The sequence below is a fragment of the Carlito syrichta genome, unplaced genomic scaffold, assembly GCF_000164805.1.
Source record: "Carlito syrichta isolate Samal-C Ts95f unplaced genomic scaffold, Tarsius_syrichta-2.0.1 Scaffold124793, whole genome shotgun sequence".
NCBI lineage: Eukaryota > Metazoa > Chordata > Mammalia > Primates > Tarsiidae > Carlito > Carlito syrichta.
Window position 1 is genome coordinate 58,010 of NW_007068889.1, and position 27,204 is coordinate 85,213.

The 27,204-nt window shown below is 39.1% G+C and overlaps 2 pseudogenes and 1 gene segment (V, D, J or C); 1 reads left to right on the plus strand and 2 right to left on the minus strand.

Moving 5' to 3' along the window:
• Nucleotides 1-8,274: 8,274 nt before the first annotated feature.
• Nucleotides 8,275-9,575, plus strand: LOC103249960. The segment is given in 2 exon segments: nt 8,275-8,400; nt 9,217-9,575. Coding segments are annotated over 2 exon segments (435 nt in total).
• A 1,288-nt stretch (nt 9,576-10,863) lies between these two features.
• Nucleotides 10,864-13,079, minus strand: LOC110594689 (annotated as a pseudogene).
• Nucleotides 13,080-14,252: 1,173 nt separating this feature from the next.
• On the minus strand, nt 14,253-14,853 carry LOC103249961 (annotated as a pseudogene).
• Between the last annotated feature and the right edge of the window lie 12,351 nt (nt 14,854-27,204).

Sequence of the window (27,204 nt, forward strand, 5' to 3'; positions counted from 1 at the left end):
CTTTTAAAGAAGACTTGGTATCAGCATTAGTTATTTAGTTTTGTTTGATAGGAATGCTCTCCACAGGCTGATCAGTTTCTTGGATGGATGGAAACTCTTGTCAGTTGGGAGATACTGAAAAGCAGGATTTGGTAGATCAAGGAACAGGGAGACACGTGAGTAATGGGGAAGCGTCAAACACTCCACCCAAGGAGGATGTTCACTAAGGTGATGCTCAGATTGAAGCAGAGCAGTGTAGAGCAAATATCCTGTAATTTACCACATCTGCTTTTTCATCACCTACCATCAATGCTGCTTCTTTGTTCTCAGCTAAAATCTCATCTCCTCACCATAGCATGCAAAAGTATTCCTTCTCTGGCTCTTATTTACCACCCCATTGTACCCCTTGCAATTTCTTCTTAGTGTTCAAATGCATGGGACTCCTTAGGGCTCTCACAGTATCATGTTCTAACTTGGGACTTATGCACGTGCTATGTTTTCTGCCCCTTTCACCTAGGTAGTGCCCATTTTTCCTTCAGGATTCAGTTTGGGTATCTTCACCTTCAAGAAGTCTTTCCTGATTCCTGAAGATGATGCTTCTACATTTCAGAACACATATACATTATAGTGTCATTGTCTAATTTCTTATTTGTCTTCCTCATTAGTCATCCCACCTGTCACAATAAAAGTGATAAATACTGTAATTATTTTTTGGATGATTGAATGACTGATTGGATGAGTATTGCCAAATTCTCTTGATTCAGTACAGTGTTTCTCTGCTTGGTCTTATTTTTTCAGTCTTGTGCCCACATGGCTGGAACTTTTAGGACACGGGATCATTTTATTCATTATGCAGTATGGGTCTAACTTCATTATAACAAACTTGAAGGAACATTCATGCTTTTTATGGCTCTAGGATATCATTTAGATTTATTGGTAGATTTATGTGGTCCTTTGGTTTGGGATTGAATTTTTTTGGTATGGAGTCATAGGGAATTTGTATTGTTTATTATAAAAGTATTACCTAATTCAGGACTTGATTTTTAGTGGTTTGTATGATATGATATGGCTCTCTCAATATGATACATACACACACACACACACACATATATATACATGTGTATATATATATGTGTGTATATATCATATATATCAGTCTGTCATGCAGCAACTCTCTCTAAAGTTCTTCAAAGATTTTCAGGTATCTGAGCCAGATGATAAGAAAAGATAGAGGGATAAACTGTATTCATATCACTCCTTTCTGTTGATTAGCTTGTTTGATAAAGACTTTTCCCCCACATTAGAGTTTGAGATGCATTCATCTGTCAGTTAGCCATAAAGTATCTTTGAAATTTAAGTGGTTATTTGTAGAAAGCAATTATAATGGGAACAGATTAATTACAAATAGCATGCAGATATGACTAAGTTTAACCATTTAATTCCCATCAGAAAATTCCCCAAAGAGATTTTATCTTGATTATTTTCTAAAATAACTTAATTCATATGCTAGCATTTAAGAGCTATTAGTGATAAAAATAATAATACTGAATATACCTGGCTCTTCAGGGTCTGTAGAATATGTTAAACTTCTCCTTTGCCCACAAAGAAAGACGCAATACCAGATTTTTACTGCCTGAGTTTCAGGAGGACACCCTGATTTACTTGAAAGTGAATGGGAAGACTTAATTCTTATTTCTTTGGCTAGAATACAGAGAAAATATAGAAATAGTTGGGATTAAAATTATGCATAAAATAATAATTATGAGCCAAAGTAATTTTCTTTGTCAATACAGATGTATAATACTACTGTGTTTTTTTTACTTAGGCAAATGATATATATTCATGAAATGTTTTATGAAAATACATTTTGTGTATCAAATTAGATAGAACTGAAACACTGGGGCAATTCTTTGGAGGATTTCCATAATGCATATTTATGTGTAGCGAAAATTTTCTCTCTATCGGCTCTGCCAGTCTGATTCCAACCTCCTCCTTTTTTGAATCAAGGTCTCTGTCACCCAGAATGGAGTGCAGTGGCACTATCACAGCTCATCGCAGCCTTAACCTCCTTGTCACAGGTGATTCTTCTGCCTCAGCCTCCTGAGTAACTGGGGCTACAGATAGCCGCCACAACACCTGGCTAATTTTTTTATTTTTATTTTTTGGTGGAGAGGATGTCTCATAATGTTGCCTAGGCTGATTTTGAACTCCTGGGCTCAAGAGATCCTCCTGTCTTGGCCTCCCAAAGTACTAGTATTACAGGTTTGAGCCACCATACCTAGGCTTATTTTTCCCCTTCTGCTTTGGGTAAGTCTGGTTTCATTTCTTCCAGGTGTCTTGTTGGAAGAAAGCTCTTTTTATCCCTCCGGGTCCTGGGTGCCCATCTGGGAGGACCCAGGAAACTGAGATGGGTTACAATTGGGGAGATTTGAGGACAGGTTGTCTTTCTAGGCAGACTTGGCAAATAATGGTGGTTTTAACTTAGGGTGTGATGTTCAGGGGTTGCAGAGGAGGACAGCCTAGATTTCCAGAAGGTGGATTTTTGAAGAAACAGGGAGTGTGTTTGCAAGACTGACTTTCTTGACAGGAAGAAAAACAGTCTGTGGCTAACTTAGAAGAAATAATAGAAGGCACCACATTTGAGTGTTCCCTTGCCTTATTCTCTAGTTTTTGTGTCATTTTGTTTTAGGTCTGCTCCTCCTTTTTAGGTTTTGAAACTTAGGACATTTAAGGTAAGAAAAGCAGTAGACTTAAAGAGTTTCAAAAAACTAAAAACAATTTTAATGTATCTACCCTGATGTATTAGATAACCAAAGTATTCTAAGATTTTTCAAGTTTTAGACTGTATTTGGTATTGCTAAAATCACCTTGTGAGCCGGGCTTGGTGGCTCAGCCTGTAATCCCACGCTTTGGAAGGCTAAGGTGAGTGGATTGCCTGAGCCCGTGGGTTCGAGACCCACCCGGGCAACTTGGTGAGACCTCAATACAATAAATCAAAAAATAAGCCGGGTGTGGTAGTGCGCGCCTGTAATTCTGGCTACTCAGAAGGCTGAGGCGGAAGGATCGCCGCAGCCCAGCAGGTCGAGGCTGCGGTGGTTGGGAGCGGCCACTGCACTCCAGTCTGGGCGACAGAGTGAGACTCCAACTCAAAAAACAAAACAAAACAAAACAAAAAATCACCTTGTGAAATGGTCAAAGTTAAATAATCAAAGTACATAACAAGAGGTTAAAAAGTATCTGAAAATGAGTCCAGTGACATCAGAGAATAAACAATACATTTTAAAAAAACAAGTAGCCTGGGCTCGAGAGAGAGGCTCTGGGGATAGGGCAAAAGAGTAGCATTGAGAAGGTAAGAACAGAGAGGATAAGAACACCTTCAAGGGGCCTCTATGGCATTGTGGGATGGCAGGATGAGCTGCTTTCTGTGTCCCCACCCCGCTTCAAGTCAGGCTAGTGTGATGTGAACCCATCTCTTGCACTGCATTTCCATTTAGAGAGGCGCAGAGGAGGGCAAGCTTCTATCCAGCAATTTGTTTTTTTGTTTTGAGTTGGAGTCTCACTTTGTCACTCAGGCTGGAGTGAAGTAGCACGCTGATGGCCACCGCAGCCTCGACCTACTGGGCTCAGGCAATCCTTCCAGTTCAGCCTTCCAAGTAGCTGGAACGACAGGCACGTGCCACCATGCCTGGCTAATTTTTCTGATTTTTATTGTATAGATGAGGTCTTACCAAGTTGCCCAGGCTGGTCTTGAACCCGTGGGCTCAGGCAATCCTCTCATCTTGACCTCCCAAAGTGCTGGGATTATAGGCCCGGCCTATCCAGCAATTTGAAACTTTGGATTTCTATAGTGACCTTTGGGATCTGGACTACTAGGCAACAGTTATGAAATCCCAAAGATGAGCAGTGAAGACTGGTCTGGTGCTGTGCTGGACATATAAGGATCAAAGGACTCCTGTTTGCCTTTTTGACAAGACTCAACCCAAATCTGTTTCCAAAAAAGAAGATTCATTTTCTGTCATTCTTCATTTACTGTTAGACATCCTGAAATAGCTAAGGCAGAGTAGAAGAAATGGACAGAATCTGGAGTGACCTAGACATACTTTATCTAATCCACAGAAGTAGATTTTTGTCCTACCAAAGGTTGAACAAAACCGAGCTTGCTTAAGAAAAGGTACTCATGCCCTCTTCACTAGGGAAGGGAAGGGTTATAAGTCTGGTCTGCCTGTGCTTGCACAATCACCAACGAATCTTCTTCATGACCTCTGTGACTTTATCACTACCCAACTCTGTCCTTTATCACTGCTCTAACAAAAAAGAAGAAATGAAAAGAAAATAGTGTCAAGATTTTTTTGTCATTTTTCTCAACCCAAAAAGAAATCCCTCAAGTTTGGAAAGAGGAACTCAGTTCTAACAATTTGGGAAGAGTTGAGGAAGAGGATGGAGAAGAGAGACAAGTTAAATAAACATTTTTTTTTTTTTTTGAGTCGGAGTCTCACTCCATCGCCCAGACTGGAGTGCAGTGGCCGCTCCTGGCCACTGCAGCCTCGACCAGCTGCGCTCCGGCGATCCCTCCGCTTTAGCCTTCCAAGTAGCTGGAACAACAGGCGCGCGCTACCATGCCCGGCTAATTTTTTTATTTATTGTAGAGATGAGGTCTCGCCAAGTTGCCCAGGCGGGTCTCGAACCCGCGGGCTCAGGCAATCCACTCACCTCAGCCTCCCAAAGCGCGGGATTACAGGCTAAGCCACCGAGCCCGGCTTTAAATGAACATTTAATTAAAATAACAGAAAGTCTGAAAGTTCCAAAGTTAGTCTATGGTCTTATTTTGAATGGAGTTGGTGTCAGGCCTTCTTTTCCATTCTTAGACTCACAGGTACAGAGCTGCAGAATTGTGGAGGAGGTTGGTTGTCCTTGAGTGGAGTGGTCTAGATGATGGACTGATATTCTTTGGAGATTCAGTCTAGTGTATTCAATGGATTCTCACATCTGTTTTGCAGTCTGGTCTGGCAAAGAAGTGTTCAGAATCTCCAAGAGCACCTACCTGCCTTTCAGGGCTCTTTGACAAGTGTGACTTCTGTATATCTTGAGTCATATTTTATATCAGTTTTCATTGGCTGTTGCCTCTATGGCTCTGATTAAAAGGAAAAAAAATTGCCAAGAGATCTGAAGAAGAGTTCTAACCTCAAGGGAAATCCTACTCTGAAGTATTTCTCTAATGAGATCTTTCCGTACCAAATCCTCATTATTTTGTTTTGAGGCACTGGAAATGTTTCTAGTAAGATCCCTCAAAGGGAGGTGTGGGGAATAACCTCATCAGTACTGTAAAGTTTTGGAAGACTGCTAGTTCCTTACAGGTGTTATGAGATCACAACTGATCGTCCTCTCACCCCAAATTCTCATCAGGATTCCTTCATCCGCTCCTTCAGGTTTCTGTTCAGACATCACCTAATCAGTGAAGTCTTTCTTGACCCTCTTCCTTCCCTTTCCTTGTTTTATTTTTCTCAGCAGCACTTATCACCACCTGACATATTGTATTTACTTGTTTGTTTATTGTTTGTCTCTCTTCACTAGAATGTGGGCTCCACGGGAGGAGGGAGATTTGCTCAGCATGGAATCCCTAACACTCCTAGCACAGTGTGTGGCACATGGTAGTCTCTAAAGAAATACTTTTGGGTGAATTAATAGGAGGAATTTCCATATGAATTGCTGTGAGCATAAAGAAAAAGTTGTGAAACATAAACCTCATATTTAAAGTTACCTGGAGTAGATTTGGCATTAGGTTAATCCTCGCTTGATTATGCAGGTCTAGATAGCACATGCTAGGGCAAATAGCTTTGGAAATTCATTTATTTATTTTGCAAAAGTTAATGTTAACCTAGATAATAATGGGGAATTGAACAGAAGTGAAGAAATGAGGTCTAGAATGTAATATAAGCTTAAGGAGCCTCCACTGTAAAATGATGGAGTTGGACAAAGATTGGATGGTTTTTAAGGTTCTTTTAAATTTTAAATTACTAAGGGAGAAAACGTTTAGAATTTGGGGTGTGTGTGTGTGTGTGTGTGTGTGTGTGTTGTGTGCATTCCCGCACTGCCACAATTCACCACAAGATGACAGTATCATCTTCATTAAAACCAAGTACAGTTGCTACATGGAGTAAATAGAAAAAAATCTGGAAGGTTCAGGAGGTATAGAAATTACTTTAGTAAAGATACTATATGTGAGGCATCCATTAGTTTGGGAAGACTATGTCAAAAAGAGTTAACTTTGCTTTGTAACACTTGAAAAATAGTTTGAAATATGGTTTTCTTCCTCCCTTCCTCCCTCTGTGCCTTTCTTTTCCCCCCATCTAGCTTTCTTCCTTTTCATTCCTTTTCTTTCTTTTCCTTTTCTTTCTTTCTTTTGTTTACATTTTTATTTATTTATTTATTATTATTTTTTTTGAGTTGAAGTCTCACTCTGTCACCCAGACTGGAGTGCAGTGGCCGCTCCCAGCCACCGCAGCCTCGACCTGCTGGGCTCCGGCAATCCTTCTGCCTCAGCCTTCCAAGTAGCTGGAATTACAGGCGCGCGCTACCACACCTGGCTAATATTTTGATTTATTGTAAAGATGAGGTCTCACCAAGTTGCCCAGGCGGGTCTTGAACCCGCGGACTCAGGCAATCCACTCACCTCAGCCTCCCAAGGTGCGGGATAACAGGCTGAGCCCCCTGAGCCCAGCCTTTTATTTCTTTCAAGTACTCATTTTATTACATAAAAAAATTCAAGTCAAACAAAACAGAGATATATAAGAAAAGGTAAAGGTAAAGGTTTTCACCATTCTCTTTTAATTCCAACTTTCTGGAGTAACTAATGTTGATAATTTCTTTCTTTTTTTTTTTTTTTGAGTTGGAGTCTCACTCTGCTCCTTTTCATTCCTTTTCTTTCTTTCTTTTGTTTAAATTTTTATTTATTTATTTATTATTATTTTTTTTGAGTTGAAATCTCACTCTGTCACCCAGGCTAGAGTTCAGTGCCACGCTAACAGCCACCACAGTTTAGACCTGCTGGGTTCAAGTGATCCTTCCACTTCAGCCTTCCAAGTAGCTGGAACTACAGGCACACACTATCACACCTGGCTGATTTTTTTGATTTATTGTAGAGATGAGGTCTCGCTGCCCAGGCGGGTCTCGAACCCGCGGGCTCAGGCAATCCACTCACCTCAGCCTCCCAAAGCGTGGGATTACAGGCTGAGCCACCGAGCCCGGCTATAATTTCTTTTTATTTTTCCATTTCTTACTCTATATTTATACATATACACAAATACAGACATATATATTATATTTATTTGGACATAAATTTAGATGGTTTAAAAACTCCTACATCTCTTTCTTATAGTCACAAATAACAACAATGACAACACCACCAACACACACACACACACACACAAACACACAATATGTGCCTAACCCACCTGTAATTGCACTCTGGTTTCTATTTTTTTTCCTGTTTTGAGAAGAGAAACACTTTGAGGAAATTGACACTTCTGCCTTTGACTTAGGTTATTCTTCCCATTTATCTTTCTTTGTTCTTTTTAATTTAATTGTTTATTTTGATAGATTTATGGGGTACAAGTGCAGTTTTGGCACCGGGATATATTGTGTGTTGTTGAAGTCTGGGCTTTTAGTGTAGCCATCACTTGGATAGTGTACATTGTACCCATTAGGTACTTTTTCATCTCATTCCCTCCTCCTATCTTCTCACCTTTTGGAGTCTCCAATGTCTATTCTACTTTCTATGAACATGTGTACACATTATTTAGCTCCCATTTACAAGTGAGAACATGTAGTATTTGACTTTCTGTTTCTGAATTATTTCAGTTAAGACAATGACCTCCAGTTCCATCTGTGTTGCTGCAAAAGACAAAATTTCATTCCTTTTTATGAGTAATACTCAGTAGCATTCTGTTATATCATCTATCTTCTAAACAGTTTCTTTATCCACTTGGTGATGAAACAAGTTGACTTCATATCTTTGTGATTATAAGTAATACTATGATAAAAATAAAAAATGCAGTATCTTTTTGATAAAACTATTTCTTTTCCTTTGGTTTTTACACACGATGCTTTTCAAACTTCACCAGAATCATTTAGATTAAAAATAGTAGATTTATTAGTAGAAAATATTTATGTGAAGACACTTCTGTAAGGGAACCCCTAACTGCTCCTGTGGAAGAAAGCGTAAAGTCTCTTCTTCAAGAAAGGAGCTCCTCCCCCTGTGTTTCTTCTGGGCTTTGCACCCAGATTGGGCTTCCTCACCCATATGGACGGTTCACCTTCTTCAGACTCCACTGACTCAGGAGGCAAAGATGCAGTTCCAGGCTCATGGTGTCCTGCAGCAGATGTGGGGATTTTTTCTTCTTTGTGTTTCCCTGAAGATGGGAGGTAAGTCTCAGTTGAATAGCAAATGCTGCTGAGTTTTCAAAATAATTTTCTTCCAGCTAAATGATTGCAACTTTTGATATTTGTAACAATAGGGTTTTCCTGATAGATATTTCCTTATGAGGAGCTAATTATTACTGGATATCAAATATTAACTACTGCTACTGCTACTACTACTATTATTGCTGCTACTTTGGCCATCATTTATTTCTATCTATAAGGACCTCCTTGATCAATGGCAGTTCTTTTGCAACTACATGGAAACCATTATTATTATTATTTTTCCTCTTTTAATTTTTATTTTAAAATTGTGGAGTACGATTCAGGGTTAGGGATACAAATATTCATTGTGCAGGTACACTTATTGATGAGATGTGCCCCCCCTTCCCCAGGCAGTTATCAACTACTGTTAATCCCACCTCCCCCCCAGCCCCTGCAGGGAAACCATTATTATTATTATTATTTTGAGTTAGGGTCTCACTCTGCCACCCAGACTGGAGTGCAGTGGCTGCTCCTGGCCACCGCAGCCTCGACCTGCTGGGCTCCGGCGATCCTTCTGCCTCAGCCTTCCAAGTAGCTGGAACTACAGGCGCAATACCACGCCCGGCTAATTTTTTAATTTTTATTATAGAGATGAGGTCTTGCCAAGTTGCCCAGGCGGGTCTCGAACCCGCGTGCTCAGGCAATCCACTCACCTCAGCCTCCCAAAGGCACGGGATTACAGGCTGAGCCACCAAGCCTGGCCGAAACCATTATTTTTAATAGTGATGTGGCTTCCAGGTGTACTGTCACTGGTAACAATCATGTGTCTTGTCATAGGTACTGCAGGACAAAGCATTGAGCAGCCCACCGAGTTAACAGCTATGGAAGGAGCTGTTGTCCAGGTCAATTGCACATACAAGACATCTGGGTTCAATGGACTGTCCTGGTATCAGCAACACGATGGCAGAGCACCCATATTTCTCTTTTATATTGTTTTAGATGGTTTGGTGGAAAGAGGTCGTTTTTCTTCATTCCTTAGTCGCTCTGATGGATACAGTTACCTCCTTCTGAAGGAGCTGCAGATGAAAGACTCTGCCTCTTACTTCTGTGCTGTGAGAGACACGGTGACTATGGGGCCTCTTCAGCTGCACCAGAATTCAAAGGCAACCAAAGCAGTGAGAAATTACATTTCCTGAGTGGTTGCCTACTGTGAGTTAGGATTACAGACTTTGGAACCAGATTTCTTGGATTTGAGTTTGCTTCTTCCCAGATGGATGATCTTAAGCCAGTCACTATCTTTTTTGGTTCAATTTCCTCACCTATAAAGTGAGAACAATAATAATATCTACCTCACAGGGTTGTTGTGAATTATGCGTCTATATCTGTATCTACATCTAGCATGTAACTCAGAGAAGTGCTGGCACATAGTAAGCTGTATTTAAGTTTAATTATTTTACTTGTAGTGTTGAATTTTCACTGAATGTTATGTGGCAGAGACTTTGGGATTGGAACTCAGCATTTCTTTACTGTTGGTTTGTGAAGGTGAAATCCTGACAACTATTTGTATCTTATGGATCTAAGGTTACAAGATGGAGTTTGTTTTTGGGGTAGGTTGTTCTGGAGAGACCACTCTGATGATAATAATTTTCTTTGGGGAAACTCTGAACTTTGGAAATCTAAATCCAAATGCTTCAAAATGAGATGTAAGTATATTGAGTATGAGATGTTAAATATGAATTATATAAGTACTAATGTAAGTATTAATTATGCAAGTACTAATTATGTATTTGCAACCTTGAACAATAAATATAATCTTAACATATTTTGGAGGTTTGTAACTCAGGCTAGCAATAGGATTAAGGAGTTATAGACTTAGGGAGCATGAACATAATCAAGAGAGTCTATAGAAAATTAGAAGGAAGAGCAAGTTAAGTATAAGCAACTTGGTGGCAACTGTGGGTGAGGGAGGAGAGGATTCTTGTGACAAGACATAATCAATGGGCATTAAGAACAGTAAAAATTTATAGTAAATGTTAAGATTTTCCTTTCTTGCCTGTAATTTCTTTATGCATCTTCAAATCTTTTAATGAAATTTGTTAAAGGCTACAACTTATTGTAAGCTAGATTTAGAGAATAAATAAATATTGCTGTGGTTGTCTCCACATCAGATAAAGCTGACCCGTAAGTGGAAGCTCAGATTGTAGTTATTGGAATATTAAACTTAGAGGCTGCTCCAAGTTAACATAAGGTATAGTCAGTGATATGTTACATATGTTTTTGAATCAAAGATTAAACAAAATTCTCTTTGAGTGAAGTAGGAATGCTTTTTCATTCTAATTTATCAAATGAACTTTTGAGATGAAATTGGAATGGACATTTTCATGTTGGAAAGCAATCTGATAATGCGAGTCAAGGCTACTAAAATGCTCATGTTCCTTCTGTTTGATAATTCCATTTTTTGGTTATGCAGTTTTTATTACTCTGCAATTCACCTAGCCATGGAAGGGAATAAAGAAAATATGGAACCCAAAGAACTGTAGTGAGAGTACAAAGATTATAGGATATTGCGAGCAAATATGATGGAGGAGTACTCTCCTGAGCTACAGAAGGAATGTTCTGGTAGTTAAGATAAAACAAGTCAAACTGATTAGAGTTGTCCGCAGTCGGCAATGGTGATCTTCTTGCTGGTCTTGCCATTCTTGGACCCAAAGCCCTCTATGACTCGCATAACATTCATGCCCTCTTTCACCTTGCTGAAGACCACATGCTTTCCACCCAACCATTCAGTCATAGTAGTACAGATGAAAAACTGGGAACCATTAGTGTTGGGTCCAGCATTTGCCATGGGCAAGAAACTAGGACCTGTATGCTTCAGGATGAAGTTCTCAGCATCAAATTTCTCCCCGTAGAAGGACTTGCTGCCAGTACCATTATGGCATGTGAAATCACCACCCTGGAACATGAACCCTGGAATAATCCTGTGAAAGCAGGGATCCATATAACTGAATCCTTTCTCTCCAGTGCTCAGAGCATGAACGTTTTCTGCTGTCTTTGGAACTTTGTCTGGAAACATCTCGAAGGAGACATGGCCCATAGGGCTCACTGTTGACAATGATTGAAGAACACAGTGGGGTTGACAAAGGCTAATGGAAGATGATTCAAGGTGGTGACATCTGCAAAGCCTGGTAATTCTATTTTTAAGCTCTTACTTAGAAAGATACAGGATAGAAATGAGATTAGGTGCTTTGGATTTGATGAGTATGAATTCACATATTGTAGCGTTATTCATTAGGGAAAAATATGGGCAACAATATCTTGTATGCTGTGGTCAATGGAATATTTTAAAGTTGTATTAGTTTCTATTGCTGCATACCAAATTACCACGGTACTCATATATTAGCTAAGAGCTCTGAAGGTCATAAGCACAACAAAGTTCAGCTGAGTTCTGTGCTTAGGATATTACAAGACTAAAGTCAAGGTGTTGGCTGACTGAGTTCTCAGGTGGGACTCAAATTCCTCTTTCAAGTTAATTCTTATTATTGTCAGAATTCTGTTTCTTGTAGATGTGGGACTGAAGTCCCCCATCCTTTTTTTTGCTCTTTTTGGGCTGGGGGCATCTTTGAGTTCCTTAAGGCCATCTGCATTCTTTCTCTTGTGGTTCTTACCATCTTCAAATCAACAATAATATATCAAGTCCTTCTCATGCTTGGAATCTTTCTGGCTTCATATTCCAGATAAAGTTAATGTGATTTTAAAATCTCATGTGATCAGGTATCTAGGCAGCTCTCTTTTTAAAGGCTAACTGTGTCATATAACACAGTACAATCATCATGGTGATGTTTCATTACGTTCAAGATTCTGGGGACTAAGGTATGGAATCTGGGGACTATTCCTTGAAATTCTACCTACTACATAGGCAATAAATGATGTTCATTACAACTATTTAAGAACCTTGAGCTGCTTATGATATAATAATTAATCAAGAAAATCTTGGGTGCATAATTGAATATAGAGAATAATCACACCTGTGTAAATACTTTTAGGCACAGAAGAAACATGGAAAGGAATTACAATACTTCCTTTTTTACTGCATTTTCCTGGAGAGGGGGAGAGGAGAGAGAGAGAGAGAGAGAGAGAGAGAGAGAGAGAACTGTCTTTTATAATCTAGTTTCAGAAGTGTCATACCATCTCTTCTCTTGTTTCTTTTTCCAGCTTTAAAAATTTTTCCTTTTTTACACAAAACAAACTAGAAGAACTAACAGAGGATTAAAGCTGCAAAAGTAGTTAATCAATAGATCATGTACACATGAAAAACCCCGGATAGAAAGATAGACTTATTTACAATGAGGAAACACATGTAAAATCAAGATAGTTTTCATATGAAGCATTAAAAAAAAATCAAACATATGTTATAATGGGCACCATTGTAGCAATATTAAAGGGGAGAAAACTACACTTATTTGATAGGGACAGATATACTACAAGGTACTGCATCAGTGCAATACACTTATAAAATCATATTACATTTGGTTAATCAGTTTAAGAATTGTTCCCAAAGAGGTTACATTTTTGGCCTTCAGAGGTTCACTCCTACAGATTTTAACTACTCCAAATTTCCAGGTACTAAAGAAAGAAAGAATGAGTATGAGAAGCTTTCCAAGAAATTATAAAATCTGTGTATACCAGAGGCCAACTACCATTGCCTCAGATCTGCTCTCATCAATAGTCCTTACATTTTTCAGAGTAATATTTAGGAAAAATATCAGTTACCAGCATAGTCACACTCTCCTGTGCTAAATCTTTGGAAACCTAAACAGCCATGATTCTTGACCAAGCATCAAAGACTTTTGTCTTTTACTGGTTGGTCTTGGTGTAAAGGTAATAGACATGAGTTTAGCCTTCAGTATGCTATAGCTAATGTCAGTTGAAAAGCATGAAATTAAAAGAATGCTAAAAATCCTAAGTACAATTTTTTTAAAAGTCTGATATTAAAAAGCCTTTACGGATTTACTAACTTGAAGTCTAACTGCAAGGGGATAAGAGCTCTAAGCCTGTTAGATTTGCCTCATTTGGGAGAAAGGATCAATGTTTCCTACAAATTGCTTAGCTCTGTACAAGGGAGAGACCTACTCATACAAGGGCATGGAATTAGTTTCATTTTATTCTGTTGGGATGCTTCTCCCACAGTAAGGAAACAGGATAAGAAATGACTCTTAATTGGTCTCTTTATCAGAAGTGGTAAACTTGGTCTCTATATTCATGAAGTCAGTTTTTTTTTTTCTTTTTGAGATGGAGTCTCACTCCGTCGCCCAGACTGGAATGCAGTGGCATACTCACAGACACCCCAGCATCAACCTGGTGGGATGAAGTGATCCTTCCACCTCAGCCTTCCAAGTAGCCAGAACTACAGGCATGAGCTACCATGCTGGCTATTTTTTTTTGATTTATTGTAGAGACGAGGTCTCACCAAGTTGCCTGGGCTGGTCTCAAACCTGCGGGTTCAGGCAATCCACTTGCTTCGGCCTCCCACAGTGCTGGGATTACAGTCTGAGCCACGGAGCCCGGTCTATTATTTTAAATGAAGTAATCCAAAAGTAAGAATTCAATTAATATCGGGTGAGAAAAAATAAAAACAAGTCATAATCACTAATGAGTTGCCCATATAAGGCCAACCAATGAGAATGCTCTCAACTATGCTTGATGTGACGACACTGTATAAATCCTTACTTGGCAAGTCTGTATTTCTATTAACTAAGGGCAGAATGAGGGAAAGCAAAGAGCTGTTTCTTTAACATGTTAGTATCAGATAGTATAGTTAAAACTGTTCCCAGGCAATGTATGTGCCATTAATCACATCAGATAAAGCAGATGAATTATCCATTTTCTTTTTTTGTTTGTTTGAGAAGTTTGTTTATCTCACTTTTTGGCCACTCCAATGTACTTCAAAATGATTCCATGTTGGTTTAGTTCAGGAAGCAATAGTAAGAAAGTCACTATCATGTAGGCAAGGAGCGAGTTGTGGACTTGCTGTCCCAGTCAAACAATGGCAGCAAGATAAGTCATCATGGTTGTGAAACACATATTAGCCTTTCTTACTGTTAGTATGAAGAGATGTTTCTACCAGTCCACAACTCTGTGTCAAGTGTTTCCTAGATTGCTGCAAATTTCATGAAATCTTTGATGTTGTTCAGTAGTCCATTTATTGGCGACAAACATTTTAGGCAATAGAACGGAAACGAGGTAGTCAGCCAAGCACAAAAACAGGAAATGCTTTACAGAACAGATGGATCTAGATAGCAAATAATCAGAAACACCAAGGAAATCACACCCATGATGGCGGGGGAACCAGGCTTTTTTCCTATCAGAGGACTTTATCCTCCATCAGCATCACTTCTCCCCATCCTTGCAGCTGCTCTTTTCACTTGCAGGTTCTGCAGTAAGGAAGTTGGTGCTGCAATTATCTCCCTCTGCCATTGTCCTGAGGTGCTTTCTCAGCAAGTACAAGCCACCCTTCAACGCACCTGTGCAGTGACTCCTGACGCTTCTGCTGTATTCTGTTGGTCACACAGACCCATCTTGATACAGCGTTGAAGGAGATTGTACAATGTCATGAATTCCAGAGATGCTGGAGATCACTGGAGTCATCTTGTTGACTGGTTACTATTTACCAGCTCCTGTCAGTTATTGGTTGAGAGTTTCTCACCAGGAACATTAATTTTCTGGTATTCAGGATTCACTATGCACACAGGCAAAGAAAGTTCCAGTTCCAGACTCCCCTCAGGCACAGAGGTACTAACAAGTCGGAAGTTGGGTCAGTGAAAAATGCCAATGGGTTATGCCGGGAAGGGTATTGATAGTTTCAGTTCAACCCTTTCACTGCTTTGATATGCTCATGCCCAATATTATAGTCATTCTATCCTCAACGTGGAGACTGATTACAATTTCTTAAAAAAAAAAAAAGACCTAAAACAGGAGAATTAATAGGATAAATAGATCATAATTGTTATCCAATGTCTCCCTCTTCTATGGCTTATTCTAGATTCCCTCACATCCTCATTCAGCATTCCTGCTGGTCTCAGATTCTTTCTCAGTGGGTGGCCCAGATTGTCATCCCCGAAGGGCCTAAGCCCCTGGTTACCATATCCTTTTTCGACCTTGGTTGTTACAATTGGCTGTTCACTGTTATCACCAGACATGGCAATACCAAGATGTGTCCCAGTAGATTCTATGAATACCATTCATATTTCTCTGTATTCTTATTTATATTGTAGCTATTCTATATCCTCATAACTAATTACTTCTTCCATTGTAGTATTGTCAAATTTGGGAAGATTTCAGACATTATTTCTCTGAATACTTTTCCATTCCTCCCCTTTCCTCTTATTCTAAAACTTCAATAATATGAATTTAGATCTTTTATTATTGTCTCATAGGTCTCTGAGACTCTGCTTTTTTTTTTTCAGTCTATTTTTTCATGGTTATTCAGACTGCGTAAATTCTATTGATCTCTTCTTAAATTCACAGTTTCTGTTCTCTGGCATCTCCTCTTTACTATTGAATTTATCCATAGAGCTTTATAATTCCAGTTATTGAATTTTTTAGATCTCTAATTTGTACTTTTTTCATATTTTTTTTGCTGAGAGTTTCTATTTTTTCATTTGTTTCAGGATAATTTGTAATTGTTTTGAAGCATTTTTATCATAGCTGTTTTAAAATCCTTTTCCAATAATTTCAGCATCTGATTTATCTTGGTGTTGATGTCAGTTGATTGCCTTTTCTCATTCTTGTTGTGATGTCCTAGTTCTTGGAATTAAGAATGATTTTTGATTGTAGCCTGGACATTATGGATATTATATTAAGAAACTCTGGTTTCTATTTAATCTTCCTTTTAGCAGGTAGTACCCTGTTGAGGTTTAGTGTGTGAGGTCAGTGGATGTACATGTCCACTTCCTGCTGGATCCCACTGGCATCACCCCAGCAAAGGGGGATCGTGAATCTCATTGCTTCTGAGTGGGGGTGATTACCTCTTTGCTGGACCAGCTGCCATCAGGGAGGGCGTGAAGGAGAGGGCCAATTTGACATATCTCTTGCCTGACTGGTGCTGGACAGGAGTGGAGGCTCAGCTCACCTCATTGACAAGTGGGTGAGAACAGGAGCTCTGACCAGCCTGCTTTCTACTGCCTTGTTCAGTTACTACAAGAAACTCACTTTAAATACAAATACATATTTGTTGCTGCTGCTGCTGGGTGGGTCAGTTCAGTTCCTCCCTGGACACTGCTATCACTGGAGTTGGGGGATAACTGAGTGCTGACTACCCCACAGCACACCAACTCATTCTACCTCATTGTTGCCAGGTGGGGATGGAGGCTTAGCTTGCTGTTGGAGTCCGCTGACACTACTTTGCTGGGGAATTGGAGCACTACCTGCTTCTGCCAGCTGGGGAATGAAAGATCGTCTTCCTGTTTGGCCTGCTGACACTACCAAGTGAGGAAATCAGAGTGCACAGTCTGCTTCCGGTGGGAAGGGAGTTGTGGAAGACCAACTACTCTGCTCACTGGCTGAAACCTGGGGACATGGTTTGTCTGTTGGTGTTTGGCTGTAGCATGAAGGATACTGCCAAAAAAGATTTTCTGTTGTTAGGCCACCATCATTTTCATCCTTTGGCTAGAAGGAACAGGCTTTCCTTGGAGTTTTTTTTTTTGGCTATGCTTGTTGTTGGCTCTGGGTTGAAGGTTTCAACAACACCCTGTCCAGGACTTCTTTTGATTAATGTTAGTATGGTATATTATTTTTCAAATCTTTGGACTTTTAACCTAGCTATGTATTCGTATTTAAAGTGAGTTTTCTTATAGTCAGCATAGAGTTTAATATTGTCTTTAAAAAACCAGTCTGACAATCTCTGTCTTTTAATTGAAACAATTAGACCATTTATTTTTTTATAACAACTTTATTGAGATAGAATTTATATACAGTAATTTACCCTTTTAAGTGTATAATTTAGTGGTTTTTGTTATAGTAATGGAATTATATGATGATGGGCACTACCTAATTTTATTTTATTTATTTATTATTTTCGATTCAAGGTGTACATATGCAGGTTTGTTACATGAATATACTGTGTGATGATGAGGTTTGGGCTTCTATTAAGCCCATCATCCAAATGGTGTGTTTGGCAACCAACAAGTAGCTTTTCAACTCATGCCCTTCCCGCTCCTCTCTGTGTTAAGAGTCTCCAGTTCTGTTCTTCCTATCTTTATGTCCATGTATACCCAGTGTTTAGCTCCCACTTACAATTGAGAGCCTGTGGTATTTGGTTTCTGTGTTATTTGCTTAGAATAATAACTTCCAGATGCATGCATGTTGCTGCAAAGGATATAATTTCATTCTTTTTTTATGGCTGTGTAGTATTCCATGGTGTATAGTATGACATTTTCTTTCTCTAGTCTGCCAGTAGTGGGCACTTAGGTTGATTCCATGTTTTTACTACTGTGAGTAGTGCTGTAATAAATATATGAGTGCAGATATCTTTTTGACACTACGTAATTTTAGAATACTTTCATAAGCCCAAAAAGAAGTTCCATACCCACTAGCCATTACTCTTCATTTCTACCTTCTTCTGGTCCCTGGCAATTACTGATCTACTTGCTGTCTCTATGGCTTTACATATTCTGGACAGTTCTTGTAAATGAACTCATACAAATGTGGTATTTGCCAGACTTCTTTCACTTAGTAGAATGTTTTCATGGTTCATCCATATTGCAGCATGTATCAGTACCTCATTCATTTTTATTACTGGATAATACTCTATTTTATGACTATACCACTTTTTTCATTTATTTATCAGTTGATGAACATTTGGGTTGTTGCCATATTTTGATTATTATGAATACTGCTGTAATGAATATTTTTTGTACAAGTTTTTGTGTGGACATATGTTTTCCATTCTCTTGGGTATAGGAGTGGTATTGCTGGGTTATAATCACTCTGTGTTTAGCATTTTTAGTAACTGCCAAATTATTTTCCAAAATACTCGCACCATTTTATATTCTTACCAATAATATGAGGGTTCCAATTACTCCACATCCTTTCTGACACTTGACGTTGTCTATCTTTTTGATAATAGGCATCTTAGTAGATATGAGGTGATATCTCATTGTGGTTTTGATTTGCATTTCCCTGAAGGCTAGTAACACAGAGCACTTTTTCATGAGCTCACTGTCCATTTGCATATCTTCTTTGGAGGAGTTTATTTTTATATTTTGAGTTGGAGTCTCATTATTTTTTGCCTAGCCTGGAGTGCAGTGGCACGCTCACGGTCACTGCAGTCTCGATCTGCTGGGCTTAAGGGATCCTTCTGCCTCAGCCTTCCAGTAGCTGGGACTACAGATGCTCGCCACCATGCCCAGCTAGTTTTTAAAAAAATTTTATTGTAGAGACGAGGTCTCATGAAGTTGCCCAGGCTGATCTCGAACCCCTGGGCTCAGGTAATCCTCTCGTCTCAGCCTCCCAAAGTGCTGGGATTACAGGCGTAGCCACTGTGCCTGGCCTGGAAAAATGTTTTTTCAAATTTTTTGCTTATTTAAAAATTGATACATAATAGTTGTGCATATTTATGGAGTACATGTGACATTTTGATACATGTATGTAATAATATGCAAGGATCAAATCAGGGTAATTGGCACATTCATCACCTCAAACAATTATTGCTCATTTTTAAGTTGAGTTACTTGTTTTTTAAGTTGTAAGAGTTATTTATATATTCTATATACAAATTGTGCTCCTTTGGATTTGTTTTCTGTTTTTCCCTTTGTTCTGTTTTCTTTTTTGTTTGAATTGAGTTAGTGTTTTATTTACTCTTCAGTATTGCCTTATTAGTTATATGACTTTGTTTTAGCTGTTGCTTTAGAATTTACAGTATACATCTTTAATATATGGTAACTTCAAATAATATTATACTATTTTCTTATTACATAAGAACCTTTCAAACTTCTGTTTTCCTCCTCCCAGTCTTTTTGTTATTAGTTTCATTTTTTAACTTTTATAACTTATAAATGTCACAATTATTTTTGCTTCAAGTTGTCAAAACTTTTTAAAAGAGATTTAAAAACTGACTGATTGCAAAACATCTTGATATTTTTGCTTTATTATAGCAATTACCTCACCTAGACAATTTGTAAAGCATGAAGAATATATAATATATTATATATAATATAATGTATTATATATAGTTTATATATAAGGAATATATATAGTTTAGCAGTAGAAGAGACAAATTTCTGGAAATGAAGTTAGTTCCAGACTGCATATCAGGCATCCTGAGTTCCCGTAGATTGGTACCAGGTTACTTAGTATTCATGGGTGAGGTTTCACTTGTCCATGGACTTTGAATTCCTGATGTGTATTGCAGTGGTTATTACAGTGGCTACACAAATGGATGTCATGCTAATTGGCAAGGGTTTGGAACTCTTCCATATTTGAAGGCTGCTGGATTTATTATCCACCCATTAAACTGCTAAATGGGTGAGACTAATAACAGGAAATGTATTTAAATGGAAAACTTTTAATAATACCTCTGAGTATTCATTGATGGCAAGTTCAATTATGGTCATGCATTGATCATTTAAAAATCCTATATCAGATGGATTAAAAATCCTAACGCTTTCAAGCCTGAAATTCGCTCTGCACAGAATTTTGTGCTCTATGATTTTATATCCTAGGCTTCTGTAATAGGGTGTAAGAAGAGAACTAAATCATTAGAAGAGGTACAGAGTAGATGGTAAGTTTCCAAAGTAAATTGAAAAATTCATTTTAAACAAGATGAGCAATTCTTATTGATTGATTGAGTTGGGGCTTCACTCTATTGCCCATACTGGAGTGTAGTGACATGCTTATGGCTCGCTGCAGCCTTGGCCTCCTGGGCTCAGGCAAACTTTCCATGTCAGCCTCCCGAGTAGCTGGGACTACAAGTGTGTATCACCATACCTGGCTAATTTTTTGATAGAGATGAGTTCTTTGCTATGTTACTTAGGCTGATCTTGAACTCTTGGGTTCAGGCAATCCTCTCGCCTTGTTCTCCCAAAGTGCTGGGCTTACAGGCATGAGTCACTGTGCCCAGCCAGCAGTTTTTATCAGTAAAAAAATGTTATGAGCTCAGGCAATCCACTCACCTCAGCCTCCCAAAGTGCGGGATTAAAGTCTGAGCCACTGAGCCCGGCTTGACACAGACTTTTAAAAAATTTTTATATTTTATTGCAGGCATGGTGGCTTTAGCCTGTAAAAGATATTGCTTTGGACTTTAGAAGAGAGCCATAGTTTAATAGAGTTACTGGGTTGATTGATTTGATTTGATAACACTGAATTTTGCTATACTCTTGCTGCCTCACCTTTATAAAGTGATAATTATTATTGCTACTTATTTGAGGTGGATGTTCAGGGAGGGGGAGAGGAGATAATAGGCTCTTCAACATAAGTGTATCTCCTGAGAGTGATAAATATACAGTGCTCTTCCTATATATACCTAAACTTCACCACAGTTCCATCTTTAAGATCATTTCAAAGAAGGTAATTATATTAGTTGGAGTTCTCCAGAGAGGCAGAAACAGTTATGTGTGTGTGTGCACACGTGTGTGTGTGTGTGTGTGTGTGTGAGCCTGTGTGTGTGTGTGTACGCACGCCGTAGTGGTAGGTATATGTGAAGGGACCAATTCTAGGACATTCCCCTACCCATTCCAAAATCCAGTCTGTCCTGTAGAACCCATATATACTAAAAGTTGGCCCAATATTTGTGGGTTTCACATTCTGTGAATGCTGTATTTTGCTCCATGTTTGATTGAAAAAAATCTGCATGTAAGTTGACCTGTGCAGTTCAAAACAGTGTTATTCAAGGGTCAATCATATATGTGTGTCTGTGTATATATACACACATACATACATACACACACACACACACACATATATTTATATAGTGATTTCATTTATTTTAAGGAATTGGCTCATGAAATTATGAGACTGTGGGTTGGGCAAGTCTGAAATCTGCATGGCAGGCTGACAGGCTGGAAATTCCAGTAGGAGTCACTGTTGCAGTCTTGAGTCTGAAGGAGGTCTGGAGATATATTTATTTCTTCTTGAAACCTCAGTCATCTTTCTTAAGGCTTTCTACTGATTGGATGAGGCCTACCCACATTATGAAAGGTAGTCTGCTTTACCGAAGTTTATTGATTTAAATATTAACTGTATTTAAAAAATACTTTCAAAGCAACAGCTAGACCACTGTTTGACCAAACAGGTACCATGGCCTAGCGAAATTGACACATAAAATTATCACAGTAATTAAAAGAATGAAATTATTATTATCATTATTATTTTTTGAGTTGGAATCTCACTCTGTCACCCAGACTGGAGTGCAGTGGCATGCTCCTGGCCACTGCAGCCTCGACCTGCTGGGCTCTGGTGATCCTTCCACCTCAGCCATCCAAGTAGCTGGAACTACAGGCACGTGCTACCATGCCCGGCTAATTTTTGATTTATTGTGGAGATGAGGTCTTGCCAAGTTGCCCAGGTGAGTCTTGAACCCGTGAACTCAGGCAATCCACTCACCTCGGCCTCCCAAAGCGCTGGAATTACAGGCTGAGCCACTGAGCCTGGCCAAAAGGATTAAATTATTACCAATATTCCATAATAAAAACAAGGTTAAATGACTTGCCCAAGTGTGCCCAGAGATGTGATATATGAGTTGGTTAAAGGAGTAAAAAGAAGCAGAATTTAAATTTTTAGATATATTAACTCACAAAATAGATTTTCACTTGACAATGTTTATTAGATCAGCTGTACAACAACAGAACTTCAGACTAACTGGCCTGATTTGACACAGACTTTTGTTGTTTTTTTTGAGTTGGAGTCTCACTCTGTCACCCAGAATGGAGTGCAGTGGCACGCTCCCGGCCACCGCAGCCTCTACCTGCTGAGCTCCGGCCATCCTTCCTCCTCAGCTTTCCAAGTAGCTGAAACTACAGGCGCACGCTACCATGCCCGGCTAATTTTTTCTTTTTTTGTGTGATTTATTACAGAGATGAGGTCTCGCCAAGTTGCCCAGGCGGGTCTCGAACCCGTGAGCTCAGGCAATCCACTCACCTTAATCTCCCAAAACGCGGGATTAAAGTCTAAGCCACCGAGCCCGGCTTGACACAGACTTCTTAAAAATTTTTATATTTTCTTGTGGGCATGGTGGTTTTAGCCTGTAATTCTAGCTACTCAGGAGGTTGAGATGGGAGGATTGCTTGAGCCCAGGAGCTCAGGACCAGCTGGGCAACATAGCGAGATCCTGTCTCTAACCTTCCTACCCAACAAAAACAAAAACTTACCCATTTGTGATGGTACCTGCCTGTAGTCCCAGCTGCTAGGGAGGCTGAGGTGGGAGGATTGTTTGAGCCCAGGAGTTTGAGGCTGCAGTGAACTATGATCATGCCACTGCACTCCAGCCTGCGTAGCAGAGTGAGACTCTCTAAAATAATAAAAAAATTTTCTTGATACAAAATTTAAAACTTAATGTTAGTATCAGGTCATATCCCCTAAAGTACGTTAACTATTTATAGTATCTAAAAATGACTATTTTTCTTTCTATAAAAAAATTTGCTGAACTAATGAATGATTTTGAGTGACAGATTTTTGAATGTGTGATACTATAGTTCTAATGGTTCCCATGGTAGTTACTGACTAATAAAGTGACAATGACAAATAGACTTAGTTCTATCTTACTTAGCCAAAAAGAATTCAGAAGTATTGAGGACATATGCAAAATTTGCAGAGAAGAAAAAGGGTTAGAAAAATTCAGGAACCAAAATTAAATTAAACTAAATTAAAATAGAAAGTCTTTTACTAGTATCCAAATCAGAGTGCATTTTAGTGTGTGTTTTTAAGTATTTTGCCTTTTCTATTTTGTTTCTAGAAACAATTATGAAAAAAGTGAATGAAAGACCATTATAATAATAACAATTTGGTGAACCACCCCCATCCAACTGGAGAAAATTGGTAAGACCCCTAACTTAATTGCCTTGCCTGCTATGCTTTTTTGTGGGTCTGCATATGTGTGCTCATATGTGCATGGTACTGAGCAAGACTCTACCTCAATCACTTGTCCGATATGCACATAAGTGTGTGTTTAGAAGTTTAACAGGTGGCCGGGCTTGGTGGTTCAACCTGTAGTCCCAGCACTTTGAGAGCCCGAGGCGAGTGGATTGCCTGAGCCCACGGTTTTGAGACCAGCCTGGACAACTTGGCGAGACCTCGTTTCTACAATAAAAAAAATTACCCGGGCATGGTAGTGCATGCCTGTAGTTCCAGATACTTGGAAGGCTGAGGTGGAAGGATTCCCGGAGCCCAGCAGGTCCACGCTGGGGTGACCGTGAGCCTGCCACTGCACTCCAGCCTGGGCGTGAGACACCAACTCAAAAAAAAAAAAAATTTTAAAAGAAGGCCTTTTAACTTATGGGAATTGTTTTAACCCTTCTGTCTGAGGAATCAGCATACTTTTTCAATGTAATGCTCATTACGAAGACACCTACACACACACAGACACACACAAAACACAAATATACACCTCCTACAGAATTCTTTAAGATGCCTGGGATTATAACTTGTCACAGCACTTATTTTCTTTTTTTTAGTTATTGAAAAAAAATCATAGTATTATGGAGTCTTGGGTTAGAAGGGATCAAGACCATCACTTCCCTCTGCCTCTTTGTATTTGGATCCCCGACACAATGCCTGGAATATAGCCAGCCTTCACAAATGTTTATAGAATGAATGTTGAATATGGTACGACCATCCAAAGAAAGATGAAATCTTTTTTAGGTGTCAGATGGTCATCCAGTCTTTGTTTGAGTATGAACAAAGAGAAAGCCTGTGCTCTGAAAGTCAGCATACAGGTGTGATTTGGGCTGTTCTGGAGAAGATGTAGAGGACTACAGTTGAGGTGTGAGAGCTCTGCTTCTCTGAGCTTCCCTACTGTCACTCTCATAACTTAATATTACTGCATCCCTATAAAGTACAGAGGTAGTATGTTGAATGCTTTCTCAGTCTATAGAGGCGAGGACGTAATTTGGTTCTTATTCTAAACAACTTTCACCTCTAAAACTTCTGTACGGCTTTTTTTCTCAAAGATTTCTCTCCCTATTTTGTTGACAACTGGGTAGATACTCTCCTTATATACAATGAAGAATCAAATCTTTAAACAAGAAATGGAGTTTAATATGCTGTGAGGAACAAAATCTTTATAAATAAACTTGATTCAATACACTAAAAAATTCAGGAGTGGAGGCCTGGCGTGGTGGCTCATTCCTGTAATCCCAGCACTTTTGGAGGCCAACGTGGGTAGATTGCTGGAACCCAGGAGTTCGAGACCAGCCTAGGCAACATAGCATGACCTTGCCTCTGCCAAAAACAAACAAACAAACAAACAAAATACTAAAAACACACAAAAAAACTAGCTGGGTACAGTGGCTCATGCCTGTCATCTCAGCATTTTTGGAAGTGGAGGCAAGAGGACTGCCTGAACCCAGGAATTCGAGACTAACCTAGGAAACTTGGTAAAATCTCTTCTCTACAATGAATAAAAAATAAGCCAGACATGGTGGCGCATGCCTGTATTTCCAGCTACTTGGAAGCTGAGGTGGAAGGTTCACTTGAGCCCAGTAGGTCAAGGCTGTGGTGGCTGTAAGTGTGCCACTGCATTCCAGCCTGGGTGACAGTGAGACTCTTGACTCAAAAAAAAAAAAAAAATAAAAATAAAAAGATTCAGGAATTACTCGGCTCTCTGAAGTGAATTAAATAATGAAAAGACTTAGGGGCAGGAGAATTAGGGCAGAGTTCCAATCTTGCCATGCAAAAGTTGGGCAAGCCACGAAATATCTCTGTACCTTACCTACATCTCGTTTTATTAGAGAGATGCAACTAACAAAGTTTAGAGTGAGCTTCTACTTTGTCTCTTCTTTAGGGTTTAAGCCTCTGGTATTCAATCAACATAAGCAATTCTGTCATATCAGATCCTTCTATGCAAGATCTTAGCAGTTAAGGATTTTACAAATTCATTTGAACTAAAATGATGATGGTTTACTATGATGGAAAATCCCACCGGCAAAAGGAACCTTCTCTGAGTGTGTCCTTGCCAAGGGTTGAGCCAGTAGTACTGAAAGAGAGATGGGGTGGAAACAGAAGAGAAAGAGAAAGCTAGGGTTTGAAATATCTCTGAAGAAGCAGCAAAGATGATAGGCTGAAACTGGGGAGTCAGGAAGAAAAGGTCTATGCTCTCTGGTAAGTCACTATACTCTTCAGAGGAGTGATGTCTGAAAGAAGAAAGTAGTTAATGTCCAAGTAGTGGAATGTCTGTGGGAGCTCCCCAGCTCTTGGGAGAAAGGTTAAAGGCAGGCAAAAGGCAGAAAGGGATAGATTTTCATTAATCTTCAGTTTTTAATGAAGAAGAACATACAATACACACCAGTATACACAATACTAATACCCAGTGGGGATTCTGGAGCTTTTAGTTCAATTGCCACTCTGTATATAAGATTTTTACTGATGGTCTTAAAAATAAGGGAAGTTATTTTGAAGCACAGGTCAACTTCCCCGCCAACTTTGGGACCTTTTATGATTCTTACTTGTCATGTTGCTTCAAAAATACTTTAAAAAATGAGCTCAATAAATATTCAGTGAGTTCTTCCTTTGTTCCAGATACTTTGCTACTTGGGTAGAAAAATGAGGTAACTTTCCTCTTCCAGGGGTTGCATAGTTGTGTCTTATTGTTTCTTTAGGCTAACTCTATGGTGGCTATTTTTTGTTGCTGTTGTTCAATCTATTTTAAGCAACATGGCACAATGGTTGAGACTGTGGCCTCCGAAAAGTTCAAATTCCATTTCAGCCAACCCTGCATTTTGGGAAACAGTTTGGCAATACTGTATTTTGAGGCACAACCTTTGAGATAGTAATTTTACTTACAATGATCTGTTACTAAAGGAATAATCTAAAATATTATAGAAGTTATAATCATTCAGAAGTATTCATTGAGCTACTATTATGTTCTCTGTGCTTTCCTAGATGGTTTGGATACTTTACTGAATAAAACAGAGACCCCTGTCATTTTGGAGTTCACATTCTAGCAGCAGGAGACAGAAAACGTAACAATGAACCAATTAAATACATGAATTATATAGTATTTAGAAAGTGATCAGTGCTTTCAAAAGCAAAAATGTAGATCAGGGTAAAGGAATCAGGAGTGCTGGGGATTCTGGGTGAGTTTCAGTTTTATATATGTTCATTAGCATATGCATCGTTGAAAAGGTGATATTTGAGCAGAGACTTTAGGGGAGTGAGGGAGTTAATTATGGGTTCCAAAAGAGGAAGCAGCCAGTACAAAATCTAGAGTGGGACTGTGTTCTGAGTATTCAAGAAATAACAAGGAGGACGATATGAATGGAGCGTAGAGAATGAATGGCAGAGTAATGGGAAAAACCGTCAGAGAGGTCATAGAGAGCTGTGTTGTAGAGAGCTTTGTAGGCCACTGTAAAGACTTCACTTTTATAATGGGTGAATGGGGAGCCACTGATTAGTGGAATGACGTGATCTGACCTATATATATATGTATGTATATGTGTATATATACATATATACATTTTTTAGAAATACGGTCTTGCTATGTTGCCTAAGTTGACTTCAAACTCCTGGGCTCAAGTGATTCTTCTCCTGCCTCAGGATCCAGAGTAGCTGGGACTATAAGAGTGCATCACCATGCCTGACTTGACCTGTGTGTTTTTTTTTTTTTTGAGTTGGGGTCTC